The sequence below is a fragment of the Papio anubis genome, chromosome 16 (assembly GCF_008728515.1).
Source record: "Papio anubis isolate 15944 chromosome 16, Panubis1.0, whole genome shotgun sequence".
NCBI classification, from domain to species: Eukaryota; Metazoa; Chordata; class Mammalia; order Primates; family Cercopithecidae; genus Papio; species Papio anubis.
In genome coordinates this window covers 29,624,837-29,639,087 of record NC_044991.1, presented here as the reverse complement: position 1 = coordinate 29,639,087, position 14,251 = coordinate 29,624,837, and the positions used below count along the sequence as shown (strand labels likewise).

The window sequence follows — 14,251 nt, the reverse complement described above, 5'->3', positions numbered from 1 at the left end:
GAGACCCTGTCTAAAAAAAAAAAAAAAAAAAAGGATTAGGAGGATGAGGAGCTGTTAGCCATGTGCAGAAGGGGCTTTTAATTGGAGGACAGCCCGCAGACATGCTGGTGCTTGTTGCTTTCGCAAATTGAAAAGAGGTCAAGGCCGGGCGCGGTGGCTCACGCCTGTAATTCCAACACTTTGGGAGGCCAAGGCGGGTGGATCACTTGGGGTCGGGAGTTGGAGACCAGCCTTCCCAACCTGGTGAAACCCTGTCTCTACTAAAAATACAAAAATTAGCTGGGCGTGGTGGCAGATGCCTGTAATCGCAGGTACTAGGGAGGGTGAGGCAGGGGAATCACTTGAACCCGGGAGGCAGAGGTTGCGGTGAGCTGAGATCCTGCCATTGCACTCCAGCCTGGGTGACAGAATGAGACTCTGTCTCAAAAAAAAAAAAAAAAAAAAAAATTGGGCATGGTGGTGTATGCTTTGTACGCCCAGCCTGCAAAGGATGCTGAGGCAGGAGGATCATTTGAGTCTGGGAGTTTGAGCCCAGCCTGAGCAACACAGTGAGATCCTATTAAAAAAAAAAAAAAAAAAAAGGAAGAATCAGTTCCAAAGTCCTCCAAAATGAGTATTGAGTCCCAGCTTGGCTCTTCCCTGAGCAGGGATGTGCCTCTCCCTTTCTGGTGGCCAGAAACTCACTCTTCACTAAGAAAGTGAAAAAAGGAAAAATAGCTCGGAGCACTTTGAGCTATGTGGGGTATACAGAATTTATCAGGCCCAGAGTCGTGAATATGAGACTTCAGGCAGGGCACAGTGGCTCACGCCTGTAATTCCAGACTCAGGAGGCCAAGGTGGGAGGATCACTTTAGTCCAGAGGTTCAAGACCAGACTGGGCAACATTGGGAGACCCTCGTCTCTTCAAAAACTTAAAAAAAAAAAATAGCTGGGCATGGTGGCACACACCTGTGGTCCTGAGCCCAGGAGGTTCAGCCTGTAGTGAGCTATGACAATGCCAATGCATTCCAGCTTGGGGGACAGAGCCAGACCCTGTTTCAAAATAAGAAGAAGAAGAAAAAGATTAAAATGAATGTGGGACTTCAGTAACGCACTTCATACCAATGCCCAGGGGCCAGCTGTTTAAAGGCATTTTGTTCCTGACTGGCTTAATGTATTATCTTCGCGTTCCTGGAATTTGTGATGCAAAGAATAATATATGGACAATCAATAGCTTATGCTATTTTAATACAGATTCTTGTGGCAAGGGAAGCTGAAGTGATAGGATTGCTTGAGGCCAGGAGTTGAAGACCAGCCTCAGTGAGACCCATCTTAATCTTTTTAAAAAGAGCAATTTTTGGTAAACCACTTAGGAACTGCCTCTTCTTTTCATTTAAAAACAGCATCTCTGGCCTGGTGTGGTGGTTCATGCCTCTAATCCCAGCACTTTGGGAGGCTGAAGCAAGCATATTGCCTGAGTTCAGGAGTACAAGACCAGCCTGGGCAACATGGCGAAACCCTGTGTCTACAAAAAAAAAATACAAAAAATTAGCTAGGCATGGTGGCATGTGCCTGTAGTCTCAGCTATTTGGAAGGCTGAGGTGGAAGGATTGCCTAAGCCTGAGGAGGTTTGAGGCTGCAGTGAGCTATGATCTCATCACTGCCCTCCAGCCTGGGCAACAGAGTGAGACCCTGTCTCAAAAAATAATAATAAAACAGCAAGTTGTAACTGCTGTTAATTAGACTGTGTATTTAAGGCAACTTTAATCTATGCTCCAGGGTTTCAGTTCTCAAATACGACAATAATAAACTTTTTTTTTTTTTTGAGACAGTCTCTCGCTCTGTCACCCAGGCTGGAGTGCATTCTGGGTTCAAGCAATTCTTTTGCCTCAGCCTCCCAAGTAGCTGGGACTATAGGTGTGCACCACCATGCTGGCTAATTTTGTTTCGCTGTGTTGGCCAGGCTGGTCTCAAACTCCTGACCTCAAGTGATCCATCTGCCTCGGCCTCCCAAAGTGCTGACATTACAGGTGTGAACCACTGCAGCCACTCAGATTTCTAACTTCTAACCTTTAATGTAGCTTCAGGTAGGAAAGACATATGTACCTATAGAATTACCTAGGCAGGGCGGGGGGTGCAAGAGCTTATTTCCCTTCACTGGAAACTGTTCCTGCTGACATTTTTACCAGAGCTGACTTTAACTTCCTAGAACCTTAAATTGCATTTGCAGTTTGGTTATCACACAGAGACATTTTCTTTTCTTTTCTTTTTTTTTGACAGAGTCTCGCTCCGTTGCCAGGCTGGAGTGCAGTGGTGCCATCTCACTGCAATCTCTGCCTCCCAGGCTCAAGTGATTCCCCTGCCTCAACCTCCTGAGTAGCTGGGATTACAGGCGCACACCACCACGCCCAGCTAATTTTTTGTATTTTAATAGAGACAGGGTTTCCCTATGTTAGCCTCTCGATCTTCTGACTTTGTGATCCTCCCGCCTCGGCCTCCCATAGTGCTGGGATTATAGGCGTGAGCCACCATGCCCGGCCCCACACAGAGACATTCTCTACCAGACACTGCCACTGTTGACCTACAACATGTAGCTCATGTACTTTGAAAAGCATGTACTTTGTAGAAGTGAACAGTCCTGGAACATGTCCACCTTGGTGTACAGTAGGCCTTACAGCCTCACAGCACATGTAGTCTCTTTGTAGATGAAGTGTACACAGGGACCTACAGGCAGCTCTTCCACCCGGAGCAGCTGATCACCGAGAAGGAAGATGCAGCCAGTAATTACTCCAGAGGCCATTACACCATCGGCAAGGAGACCTGGTCCTGGACCAGATCCACAAACTGGTAAGAAGAGAAGGCTTCGTGTGGACATTATCCTGCATGGGAGAACAGGCCTTGGATGGTGAAGGGAAGGTCATTTTCACAACACTTAGAGCAGCATCTCAAGTCCAACTGAGTCTGCAGCATCTTACTATGAAGTGTGCGTAGTGATTTGGGCATAGATCTGTGTTGTCTGCTTTTCTTTGCTTCAAAGTGTTATGTGCGTTCGTTATGGATGATCTGAATCCATATCAATGCTCAGAGGCAAAGAGAAGTGGCCCTGGCTTGGTGGAGGTTGGTGGTGTGGCTCCCACGGGCATTGGCTCACGTTGTCTGGTTTCTCTCAGGCGGATCTGTGCACGGGACTGCGGGGCTTCCTCATCTTCCACAGCTTTGGGGGCGGCACTGGCTCTGGGTTCGTGTCTCTGCTCATGGAGTGGCTCTGGGTGGACTATGGGAAGAAGTCCAAGCTAGAGTTTGCCATTTCCCCAGCCCCCCAGGTCTCCACGGCCGTGGTGGAGCCCTACAACTCCATCCTGACCACCTACATGACCCTGGAACATTCTGACTGTGCCTTCACGGTCGATGGCAAAGCCACCTATGACATGTTGGTGCAACCTGGACATCGAGTGTCCCACATACACCAACCTCAGTCATCTGATTGGGCAGATCGTGTCCTCCATCACGGCCTCCCTGTGATTCAATGGGGCCCTGAATGTGGATCTGACAGAATTCCAAACCAACCTGGTGCCGTACCCCCATATCCACCTCCCCCTGGCCACCTACGCCCCGGTCATCTCAGCCAAGAAGGCCTACCACGAGCAGCTGTCCGTGGCCGAGATCGCCAATGCCTGCTTCGAGCCAGCCAATCAGATGGTCGCTGTGACCCTCGCCACGGCAAGTACATGGCCTGCTGCATGTTGTACAGGGGGGATGTGGTCTCCAAAGATGTCAGTGCGGCTGTTACCCCCATTGAGAGCAAGCGCACCAACCAGTTTGTGGGTTGGTGTCCGACTGGCTGTAAGGTAGGACTGGGTGAGGTGGAGTCCTTGTGCTGTCAGGAAGCAGCAGACCTGCAGAATAATGCTGCCCGTGAAGGCCCGCATCCTTTGTGGAGACAACCCCTTTTCATGTCAGCTAGGTTGCAAGGAGAATAATTTTAGTAATTTATTTCCTACCGCCTTATACTTTACCAAATACTTTATGTTCCCTTATATGTTACCACCACCCTTTAAAGTTCATGGGGCAATATTACCAGCATCTTACACTTTAGAAAACAGAGGCTGAGGCCGGGCATGGTGGCTCACACCTATAATCCCAGCACTTTGGGAGGCCGAGGCCTGCGGCTCACGAGGTCAGGAGATTGAGACCATCCTGGCTAACACGGTGAAACCCCGTCTCTACTAAAAATACAAAAAATTAGCGGGGCATGGTGACGGGCGCCTGTGGTCCCAGCTACTCAGGAGGCTGAGGCAGGAGAATGGCGTGAACCTGGGAGGTGGAGCTTGCAGTGAGCCGAGATCACGCCACTGCACTCCAGCCTGGGCGACAGAGCAAGATTCCATCTCAAAAAAAAAAAAAAAAAGAAAGAAAACAAAGGCTGAGATAGCTTTAGGTGTCTGAAGCCTCACAGGCAGCAAGTGATGCAGAGAGAAATCAGAGATGATCTGACTGCAGGTCCTGGTCTGTCCTCCACATTACTCCACTGTTTAGTAATTTATCAGGTTCTATGGTATCATTTTTTGTGTTTTAAACAGTGGTTTTTACACTTTACATCATGTTGGTCACCTGTTGTCACTGAAGTTTGGGCAACACTATGTCTCTGTGAAGATTTTTAAATACATTGTGCAGTGTTTACTGTGAAGACCAAAGGCAGGTCTTTGCCCTTTCTCCAAACGAAGCAGAGACCTCTGCCTCACACACAGACTGATGATTTGGTGCTCCTTTAGCTGTGCTTACAGTCCATTGTCTACCAAGAGAAAAGTACCATGTATTTGGAAGCCAAATAACAGAATGTCAGGCTCAAAGATCTGTTGTGATGACTAGGCTAAATGCCTCACCACACCTGTGTTGGTCAACTTTGTGCCCTATGGTTAGTTAAGAGCCCTTGTCTACAGTGGTTTCCACATTAGGCAAAGCTATAGATCCCACATTTGTAAGTGTCAACGAGTTCTGAAAGTGTTGGAGGAGTTGCAAGTTCCAGGATCATTCTAGATTGAAATGATATGAGAAAGTCACAGGTATGTGTCTTCCTTTTCCCATGTGGAATGGCCATAGCTTGCCTCTGAACACACACAACTTCTTGAATCTGTCTGGCCCTCTGTCAGCCACTTTACAACACCTTGACACAGATCATCTCTATTTTTCATCTCACGTTGATGTAAATCGTCTTTAAGTGGACAGATTTAAAGTGATTCATAGAACAGGGTAAAATCGGCCAGGCTAAGTGACACATGCCTGTAATCCCAGCATTTTGAGAGGCCAAGGTGGGAAGATCGCTTGAACCCAGGAGTTCAAGACCATCCTGGGCAACATAGTGAGACCCTGTCTCTACAAAAGATATAAAAATTATCCGGGTATGGTTGTGCATGCCTGCAGTCACAGCTAATGGGGAGGCGGAGGTGGGAGGATCGCTTGAGACAGGGAGGCAGAGGTTGCAATGAGCCAAGATCACACCACTGCACTCCAGCCTGGGCAACAAAGCGTGACTGTCTCAAAAAAAAAAAAAAAAAAAAAGGAAAAAGAAGCGTAAAATCTACAACAGTTACACCAGCCTGGAATGTTCATTACATGTTACATAGGAGGATTACAGACCTTGGATGTTAGATGTTACAAGTAGGATGTGAAACCTTCCATTCTGTGTCTAATTACTAAGCCTCTCGACTTGAGTAGAGGAATTTTTCTTTCAATTGGTGTTACATTTGGAAGGTGAAGACATCCTTAGCTGGCAGGCACCGTGGGAGATGCTGCGCTCTGCAAAGGTTTCCTGTTGTAGCTAAGTCTTGTGAGACAGTAGTCTGTGGGGAGATAAAGTCACAGCCTCTCCTGTCCTCCCAGAAGATAGTCCAGCTCCAGATGGACCTTGTTGAATTCTCTTTGCTCTAAGTTCCTTTTTGTCAGTCTTAGTGTGATTTACCATACATTCTTTTTTGTTTGTTTGTTTGTTTTGAGATGGAGTTTCACTCTTGTCACCCAGGCTGGAGTGCAGTGATGTGATCTCGGCTCACTGCAACCTCTGCCTCTGCAGTTCAAGCAATTCTCCTGCCTCAGCCTCCTGAGTAGCTGGGATTACAGGCGCCCCACCACCACATCCGGCTAATTTTTTTTTTTTTTTTCCTGAGACGGAGTCTCGCTCTGTCGCCCAGGCTGGAGTGCAGTGGCGCGAACTTGGCTCACTGCAAGCTCTGCCTCCTGGGTTCACGCCATTCTCCTGCCTCAGCCTCCCTAGTAGCTGGGACTACAGGCACCCGCCATCACGCCCGGCTAATTTTTTTTATTTTTATTTTTTGTATTTTTTAGTAGAGCCGGGGTTTCACCATGTTAGCCAGGATGGTCTTGATCTCCTGACCTTGTGATCCGCCCACCTCAACCTCCCAAAGTAGTGGGATTACAGACATGAGCCACCATGCCCGGCCAATTTTTTGTATTTTTTTTTTGAGACGGAGTCTCACTGTGTCGCCCAGGGTGGAGTGCAGTGGCCGGATCTCAGCTCACTGCAAGCTCCGCCTCCCGGATTTTTACGCCATTCTCCTGCCTCAGCCTCCCGAGTAGCCGGGACTACAGGCGCCCGCCACCTCGCCCGGCTAGTTTTTTGTATTTTTTAGTAGAGACGGGGTTTCACCGTGTTAGCCAGGATGGTCTCGAACTCCTGACCTCGTGATCCGCCCGTCTCGGCCTCCCAATGTGCTGGGATTACAGGCTTGAGCCACCGCGCCTGGCCAAATTTTTTGTATTTTTAGTAGAGATGGGGTTTTGCCATGTTGGGCAGGCTGGTCTTGAACTTCTGACCTCAGGTGATCCACCCACCTTGGCCTCCCAAAGTGCTGGGATTACAGGTGTGAGCCACCGCACCCGGCCAACCATATGTTCTTTAACAACCATTTGCTTCTTTTTTTTTTTTTTTTTTTTTTTGAGATGGAGTCTCACTCTGTCATCCAGGCTGGAGTACAACAGAACACACTGCAACCTCCGCCTCCCAGGTTCAAGCACTTCTCCTGTCTCGGCCTCTCGAGTAGCTGGAATTACAGGTGCGCACCACCATGCCTGGCTAATTTTTGTATTTTTAGTAGAGACAGGGTTTCACCATGTTGGCCAAGCTGGTCTCGAGCTCCTGAACTCAAGTGATCCACCTGCCTTGGCCTCCCAAAGTGCTGGAATTACAGGCGTCAGTTGCTGCACCCAGCCTCGGATACGCTATTTTCGAAGAGTCTTTTCTATGCTTAAAAACATTTGGGGACTGGGCAGAGTGGCTCATTGCCTGTAATCCCAACACTTTGGGAGGCTGAGGTCGGTGGCTCACCTGAGCTCAGGAGTTCAAGACCAGCCTAGGCAACATGGTGAAACCTCATCTCTACCAAAAATACAATTAGCCAGGCATGATGCCACGCACCTGTAGCTACTTGGAAGTCTGAGGTAGGACGATCACTTGAGCCTAGGAGGCAGAGGTTGCAGTGAGCCAAGATCACACCACTGCACTCCAGCCTGGGTGACCAAGTGAGGCCCTTTCTCACCAAAAAAAAAAAAAAAAAGCTTGAGTCCAGGAGTTCAGGATCAGCCAGGGGAACATGGTGAAACCCCATCTCTACACAAAATACAAAAAATTAGCCGGATGTGATGGCACACACCTATAGTTCTACCTACTTGGGAGGCTGAGGTGGGAGGATCACCTGAGCCTGAGAGGCAAATGTTGCAGTGAGCCATGATTGTGCCACTGTACTCCAGCCTGGGTGACAGAACAAGACTCTTAGAAAAAAAAAACCAAACATTTGGGTTTTTTGTTATAAAAGTACTTATGTTGGCCAGGCACCATGTCTCACACCTGTAATCCGTGGGGTAGATGGCTTGAGCCCAGGACTTTGAGACCAGCCTGGGCAACACGGCAAAACCCTGTCTCTACAAAAAATAAAAAATTAGCTGGGCATGGTGGCACATTTCCTGTAGTGCTAGCTACTCAGGAAGCTGAGACAGGAGGACTGCTCAAGCCTGGGAGGTTGAGGCTGCAGTGAGCCAAGATGGCACCACTGTACTTCACTCTAACCTGGGCAACATAACAAGACCCTATCTCAAAAAAAAAAAAAAAAAAACTGTCGGTGGCTCATGCCTATAATCCCAGCATTTTGGGAGGCCAAGGTGGGCGGATCACCTGAGGTCAGGAGTTCGAGACCAGCCTGGCCAACATGGTGAAACCCTGTGTCTACTAAAAATACAAAAATTAGCCAGGTGTGGTGGTGGTTGCCTGTAATTCCAGCTACTCTGAAGGCTGAGGCAGGAGAATCACTTGAACCCAGGAGGTGGAAGTTGCAGTAAGCTGAGATTGTGCCACTGCACTCCAGCCTGAATGACAGAGCAAGATTCCACCTCAAAAAAAAGCAAAAAACAAAACACAAAAAAAACCCAAAAAACTTGATATGGGCTGGGCGCGGTGACTCACACGTGTAATCACAGCACTTTGGAAAGCTGATGCAGGCGGATCACTTGAGGCGGGAAAATCGCTTGAACCCGGGAGGCAGAGGTTGCAGTGAGTCGAGATCACACCACTGCACCCAAGCCTGGGTGACAGAGTGAGACCCTGTCTCAAAAACAACAAAAAACAAACAAACAAAAACCCTGATATGTGGCAAAATACTAAAAGAATGCAGAAGACTGAAAAGCTGAAGTCCTCTTCTTCCCCAGAGCTGCCTCTGTCCTCTGAAAAATGTTCTGTACATATTCAAGGCATAGTAATCTCTCGTTATACAGGTGATGTTGGCAGTGGCCAGCAGACATGTATGTCCCTTTCCTGCAGGTGACAGGCCCAATCACTGCACACAGGTGGTCACAGTAAACAGAAAGCTGGCAACACTCCCACTTGGAAGGGCTGATTGGCTTGGCCTTAGAGTTGTGGGAGAACACTCTCTGATCAGGGTACAAACCCTTCTCTCTGCCGCTTCCAACTCCTGTGGAGTCTGTCTGTATCTAGCTGCTGCTAACTGCTAAGTGCTTGTTAGGGCAGGGTAGGGTCACCGCCTCGGTAGGCGTTTGTCCTCCTCCGGCATGATGCTACCCTAGCCGCCCAAGGCTCTAGCCTGTGTATGTTATTACATAGATTTTTTTGCACACAAATACAGATTTTTTTTTTTTTTTACAAAGTATACAATATACCTTGGATGTATTTATATCCCAAGACAGGATTCTCATTCTTGTTCAGGTGTTTTACTGTATGGGTAATATGGGATACACACACACACACACATATATATATATTTTCCGAGACAGAGTCTCACTCTGTAGCCCAGGCTGGAGTGCAGTGGCAAAATCTCGGCTCACTGAAATCTCTGTCTTCCGGGCTCCATCTTACATGCCTGTAATCCCAGCTACTCAGGACGCTGAGGTAGGAGAATCGCTTGAACCTGGGAGAGAGAGGTTGCAGTAAGCCACGACTGCACCACTGCACTCCAGCCTGGGCAACAGTGCTAGACCCTGTCTTAACAACAGCAGCAACCAAAAAAAAAAAAAAAAAAGGAGGAAGAAGAAAAAAAAAAGGAAGTCATCAAAGGATATTGTCAATAGATAACAGATAATGCCAAAAATTCTTAAAACAGTGTTGGAACTGGTCCACAGCTCTAATTTTTAATGAGCTACCATTTCTGAGGCCAATATAAACTTCATTCTATGCTGCCCATCTCTGACAGGTGGGCATTAACTACTAGCCCCCCACAGTAGTCCCTGTGGGAGACCTGGCCAAGGTGCAGTGGGCGGTGTGCATGCTGAGCAACACCATGGCCATCACGAAGGCCTGGGCCTGCCTGGATCGTAAGTTCGGCCAAGTGCGCCTTAGTGCACTGATAGGTGGGGGAAGGCATGGCAGAGGGGGAATTCTCCGAGGCCCGCAAGGATCTGGCAGTTCTGGAAAAGGATTATGAAGAGGTGGGCATGGATTCCATGGAAGCTGAGGCTGAAGAAGGCGAAGAATAGTGAGGGGAGGGTGCGGCAGGCAACCATCCCTCTGTATTCCCCACCATAACGTTAGAAGAGCTAATTATCTATTAACATTTCTGTATTGCAAATTAGCCGGGCCTGGCAGCGTGCGCCTGTGGTCCCAGGTACTCGGGAGGCCAAGGCAGGAGAATGGCGTGAACCCAGGAGGCAGAGCTTGAAATGAGCTGAGATCGCCCCACTGCACTCTAGCCTGGGTGACAGAGCAAGACTCCGTCTCAATAAATAAATAAATAAATAAATAAATAAATAAATAAATAAATAAAATTTCTGTATTGCCATATTGTCTTTCTCCTATGTTGTACTTTGAGAGATTCCTCCTCCAGATAACCTTTCTCTTCCAAGTGCATTTCTACGGGAAAAAACATCGATTTGTTTCATTTTTTTTTTTGAAACGAAGTCTCAACAGAGTGGTGCCCGCCACCACGCCCTGCTAATTTTTGTATTTTTAGTAGAGACGGGGTTTCACCGTGTTAGCCAGGATGGTCTGGATCTCCTGACCTCGTGATCCACCCGCCTCGGCCTCCCAAAGTGCTGGGATTACAGGCGTGAGCCACCGCGCCCGGCCAATTTGTTTTCTTGAAGAAATTAAGCATGCCAGTATGTTTAGTAATTGCATTACTTTCCTGATGCTGGCTTCAAAACACTAACTGAAGGAATTAGGACAAAATGCTTTACTGTTTTTTTTTTTTTTTTTTTTGAGCCGGAGTCTCACTCTGTCGCCCAGGCTGGAGTGCAGTGGCATGATCTCCGCTCGCTGCAGCCTCTGCCTCCCGGGTTCAAGCGATTCTCCTGCCTCAGCCTCCGGACTAGCTGGAACTACAGGCGCGCACCACCACACCCAGCTTTTTTTTTTTTGTATTTTTAGTAGATTCGGGGTTTCACCATGTTGGCAGGATGGTCTCCATTTCCTGATCTTGTGATCCGCCCGCCTTGGCCTCCCCAAGTGCTGGAATTACAGGCGTTGAGCCACCGCGCCCGGCCTATTTTGCATTTAAACCTTCTGAAGCCCTTGAATGGAGCGGCTATTTTCACTGAGTCTTACGGGAGGAGATGAGGACTCAAGCAGCCCGCCGGGTCATGTGTCCACCGGCTTCGCAGGAGCAGTTCCCGACGCTGCCTGTCATACCGGCATCCTCAGCTTTTCCCCCCCTCCGTCACGCCCCTGCCGAAGCTGGCTACAATGGAACCTCCGGCCCAGCACACGTCGCCAGTGTATTCAGGGGCATACCCTGCCCTCCCTCAAGTCCACCTCCCCGGTACGAGAGTGAGTGCCGGCTCTGGTTTTTGTCGGGTTCTTTTGTGCAAGCGTCCCAGGCCCCGTTTTCTTTCGTCAGTCAGAGGTCTTCCGGAAGCGAGCTGCCGCCCCCACGGCTTTCGAGGCTCCCAGGACACTGCAGCTTTCCGCTCCCGGGCCGACCCGTACACTGGGGCCGCTCCATCGTGCCGGAGTGTTTACGGAGAAGAGTGAGGCCTGAACCGACGAAAGAGAAGCCCACATGGGCGACAACACTGGTAGTCCAAGGAGCTGGGACGACGCGGGCGCAACAGACACTCGCACACTCGCACCGCTTCCGAACCCAGCTCGCTAGGACCTCGCCCCGCCCCGCCCCGCCCCGCGGCGGAGCACCTCCAGCTCTCCAATCTCTATGGTACCAACTTCCGGCGCGCGCTACCCCTCGCGAGACTTCGGCGGCGCAGCAATGGCCAGACCGTGAGTGCCGCTGACAGAAGTCAAGAAACCGGCTGGGACGGGGTTGGGGCAACAACGGGCCGGGGGACACCCCGACGGGCCAGAGCCCCTTGGGGAGGAGCGGCGGCTAGAGGCGCGAGGCTCCTCTGGAAGCCCGGACAGCCGCTTGCGACTTAACTCCCGCCTCTTCCCCAGATGCCGCGTCACTGCTCCGCTGCCGGCTGCTGCACACGGGACACGCGCGAGACGCGCAACCGCGGCATCTCCTTCCACAGGTCAGCGCGCGTGCGCGGGTTCTCGTGCGCATGCGCTAGTCGTTGCTCGCCTCGGGCCGCAACTGCGTAGAGGCTTCGCGCCTTTCTCGGATCCTGAGGAGGCTTGAACCTGTGGGTGGGAGGCGGAGCGGGACGGTCCCCGCGGGACCAAAGGCAGTCGGGACGGGGAGGACGGGAAGTCTAGCCGGCTTGGAAGTGCCCCACTCTGTTACCTGCCAGACGACGCTGAGGAAACTGCTTTTCTTCTCGAGACTCCCCTTGCCTCGTCTGTGCCGGGGCGGTGGTGCTTACCTGGCGGGGTCGCAGGGAGGTCTCGTGGCGGCGCGTGTTGGGTCTGCGTTTTCCCCCTGGGGAGCTTGGGCAGCATGAGCCCAGGGCTATGGACAGCCTGGTGCTCACGGGTTTGTGGCTCCACAGACTTCCCAAGAAGGACAACCCGAGGCGAGGCTTGTGGCTGGCCAACTGCCAGCGGCTGGACCCCAGCGGCCAGGGCCTGTGGGACCCGGCATCCGAGTACATCTACTTCTGCTCCAAACACTTTGAGGAGAACTGCTTTGAGCTGGTGGGAATCAGGTGAGGATTGGGGTAGGACGTGGGGCCTCGGGCGGATTGGGACAGCTGCAGGTCCTGAAGTCCCTTGAGCAGCCTGCGTCCGAGGGGGCTGTTTCCTCTTCCCAGCTCTGTACAGTGAGACCCACCCCCAGGATCACTGTGCCGTGACACGGGGAAAAACATGAGCCTTTCCAGAGAGGATTTTTCAGAGCCCCAATCTTGCCAGCAAGTCCACAAATCAAAGAATTCTTTTTGGCTGGTCAGCCCAGCGCTGCTTGTGCAGGTTTTCCACGCACCTCGACTTTGAGGGGTCCTGCAGGGAAGCGATTGGTGTAGCTCTGACTTGGGATTCCCCAGACCTATTGTGCGCGGTGCCTTCCAGCCTCCCACTGCGCTGGTGCTGGGGGCAGATTGGCCTGGGGAGGCAGCACTTGCTCTCCAGCTCATCTGGGTTGCTTTTCCCCACAGCGGATATCACAGGCTAAAGGAGGGGGCAGTCCCCACCATATTTGAGTCTTTCTCCAAGTTGCGCAGGATAACCAAAACCAAAGGACACAGTTATCCACCTGGCCCCTCTGAAGTCAGCCGGCTCAGACGATGCAGGAAGCGGTATGTGGTATGGGTGGGGGATGCCCTACTCCCACCCCTAGGCTGAGAGACTGGGCCCTAGGGGGTCTGCCAGCAGTCTAACTGGACAGAGTTCTTGCTGCACAGAATCTGGATCGGGTTTGGGCGTTAAGGAGATCAGGTGGGCTGGTGGAGTGTGGTCTGGCAAGCCCTCAGCCTAGCCCATCAGTCTCTCTTCCCCCTTCCTAGCTGCTCCGAAGGCCGAGGGCCCACAACTCCATTTTCTCCACCTCCACCTGCTGATGTCACCTGCTTTCCTGTGGAAGAGGCCTCAGCACCTGCCACTTTGCCGGCCTCCCCAGCAGGGAGGCTGGAGCCTGGCCTTAGCAGCCCCTTTTCAGACCTACTGGGCCCCCTGGGTGCCCAGGCAGATGAAGCAGGCTGCAGTGCCCAGCCTTCGCCAGAGCGGCAGCCCTCCCCTCTCGAGCCACGGCCAGTCTCCCCCTCAGCCTATATGCTGCGCCTGCCCCCACCCGCTGGAGCCTACATCCAGAATGAACACAGCTACCAGGTGGGCAGCGCCTTACTCTGGAAGCGACGAGCTGAGGCAGCCCTTGATGCCCTTGACAAGGCCCAGCGCCAGCTGCAGGCCTGCAAGCGGCGGGAGCAGCGGCTGCGGCTGAGACTAACCAAGCTGCAGCAGGAGCGGGCACGGGAGAAGAGGGCACAGGCGGATGCCCGCCAGACTCTGAAGGAGCATGTGCAGGACTTTGCCATGCAGCTGAGCAGCAGCATGGCCTAAGGGAGGTGCCGCTGGACTGACTGAGGGGCTGCCCAGCAAGGCTGCTGCCTCTTCCTCCCTCAGATCCCACCAGGTGCCATAATAAAGCGGATTCTAGACAGAGGGCCTGCTGTATGGCTCAGCTGGGGGCTGGAGCCCCTCTGAGTACTAAGCTTGCTGTCCCAGACAGTGGCTACAGCTTCCAGAGGGCTCAGTCCAAGCTCTTTGCCAAGGAGAACAGAGAGCCTGGCTGTCACACCTCAGAGCTACTGGTGGCAGACAGCCCTGCTAGTGCAGCTCCATGCCCCACAGGGTTCTCTGAAGCTCCAGGTGCTCTTTCCATAGGATCTGAAACAGCCCTGACCTAAACCAGCCAGCCCCTTTGAG

General features: G+C 51.5%; 1 protein-coding gene and 1 pseudogene across 2 annotated transcripts; both read left to right on the top strand.

The window, feature by feature from the left end:
• Positions 1–3,128: 3,128 nt before the first annotated feature.
• Positions 3,129–10,056, top strand: LOC101017282 (annotated as a pseudogene).
• Positions 10,057–11,643: 1,587 nt separating this feature from the next.
• THAP7 (THAP domain containing 7) lies at positions 11,644–13,987 on the top strand. Of its 2 annotated transcripts, XM_003905257.4 has the most exons (5): positions 11,644–11,710; positions 11,885–11,964; positions 12,382–12,537; positions 12,985–13,125; positions 13,333–13,987. In XM_003905257.4, the coding sequence occupies exons 2-5, from the start codon at positions 11,885–11,887 to the stop codon at positions 13,883–13,885; spliced, it is 930 nt and encodes a 309-aa protein (XP_003905306.1). In that variant the 5' UTR covers positions 11,644–11,710; the 3' UTR covers positions 13,886–13,987. The 2 variants fall into 2 exon arrangements, 1 of the variants encoding a protein (XP_003905306.1); XR_652683.3 differs by lacking the exons at positions 11,644–11,710; positions 11,885–11,964 and adding an exon at positions 11,986–12,075 and having other exon boundaries at positions 13,333–13,704.
• Positions 13,988–14,251: the final 264 nt, after the last annotated feature.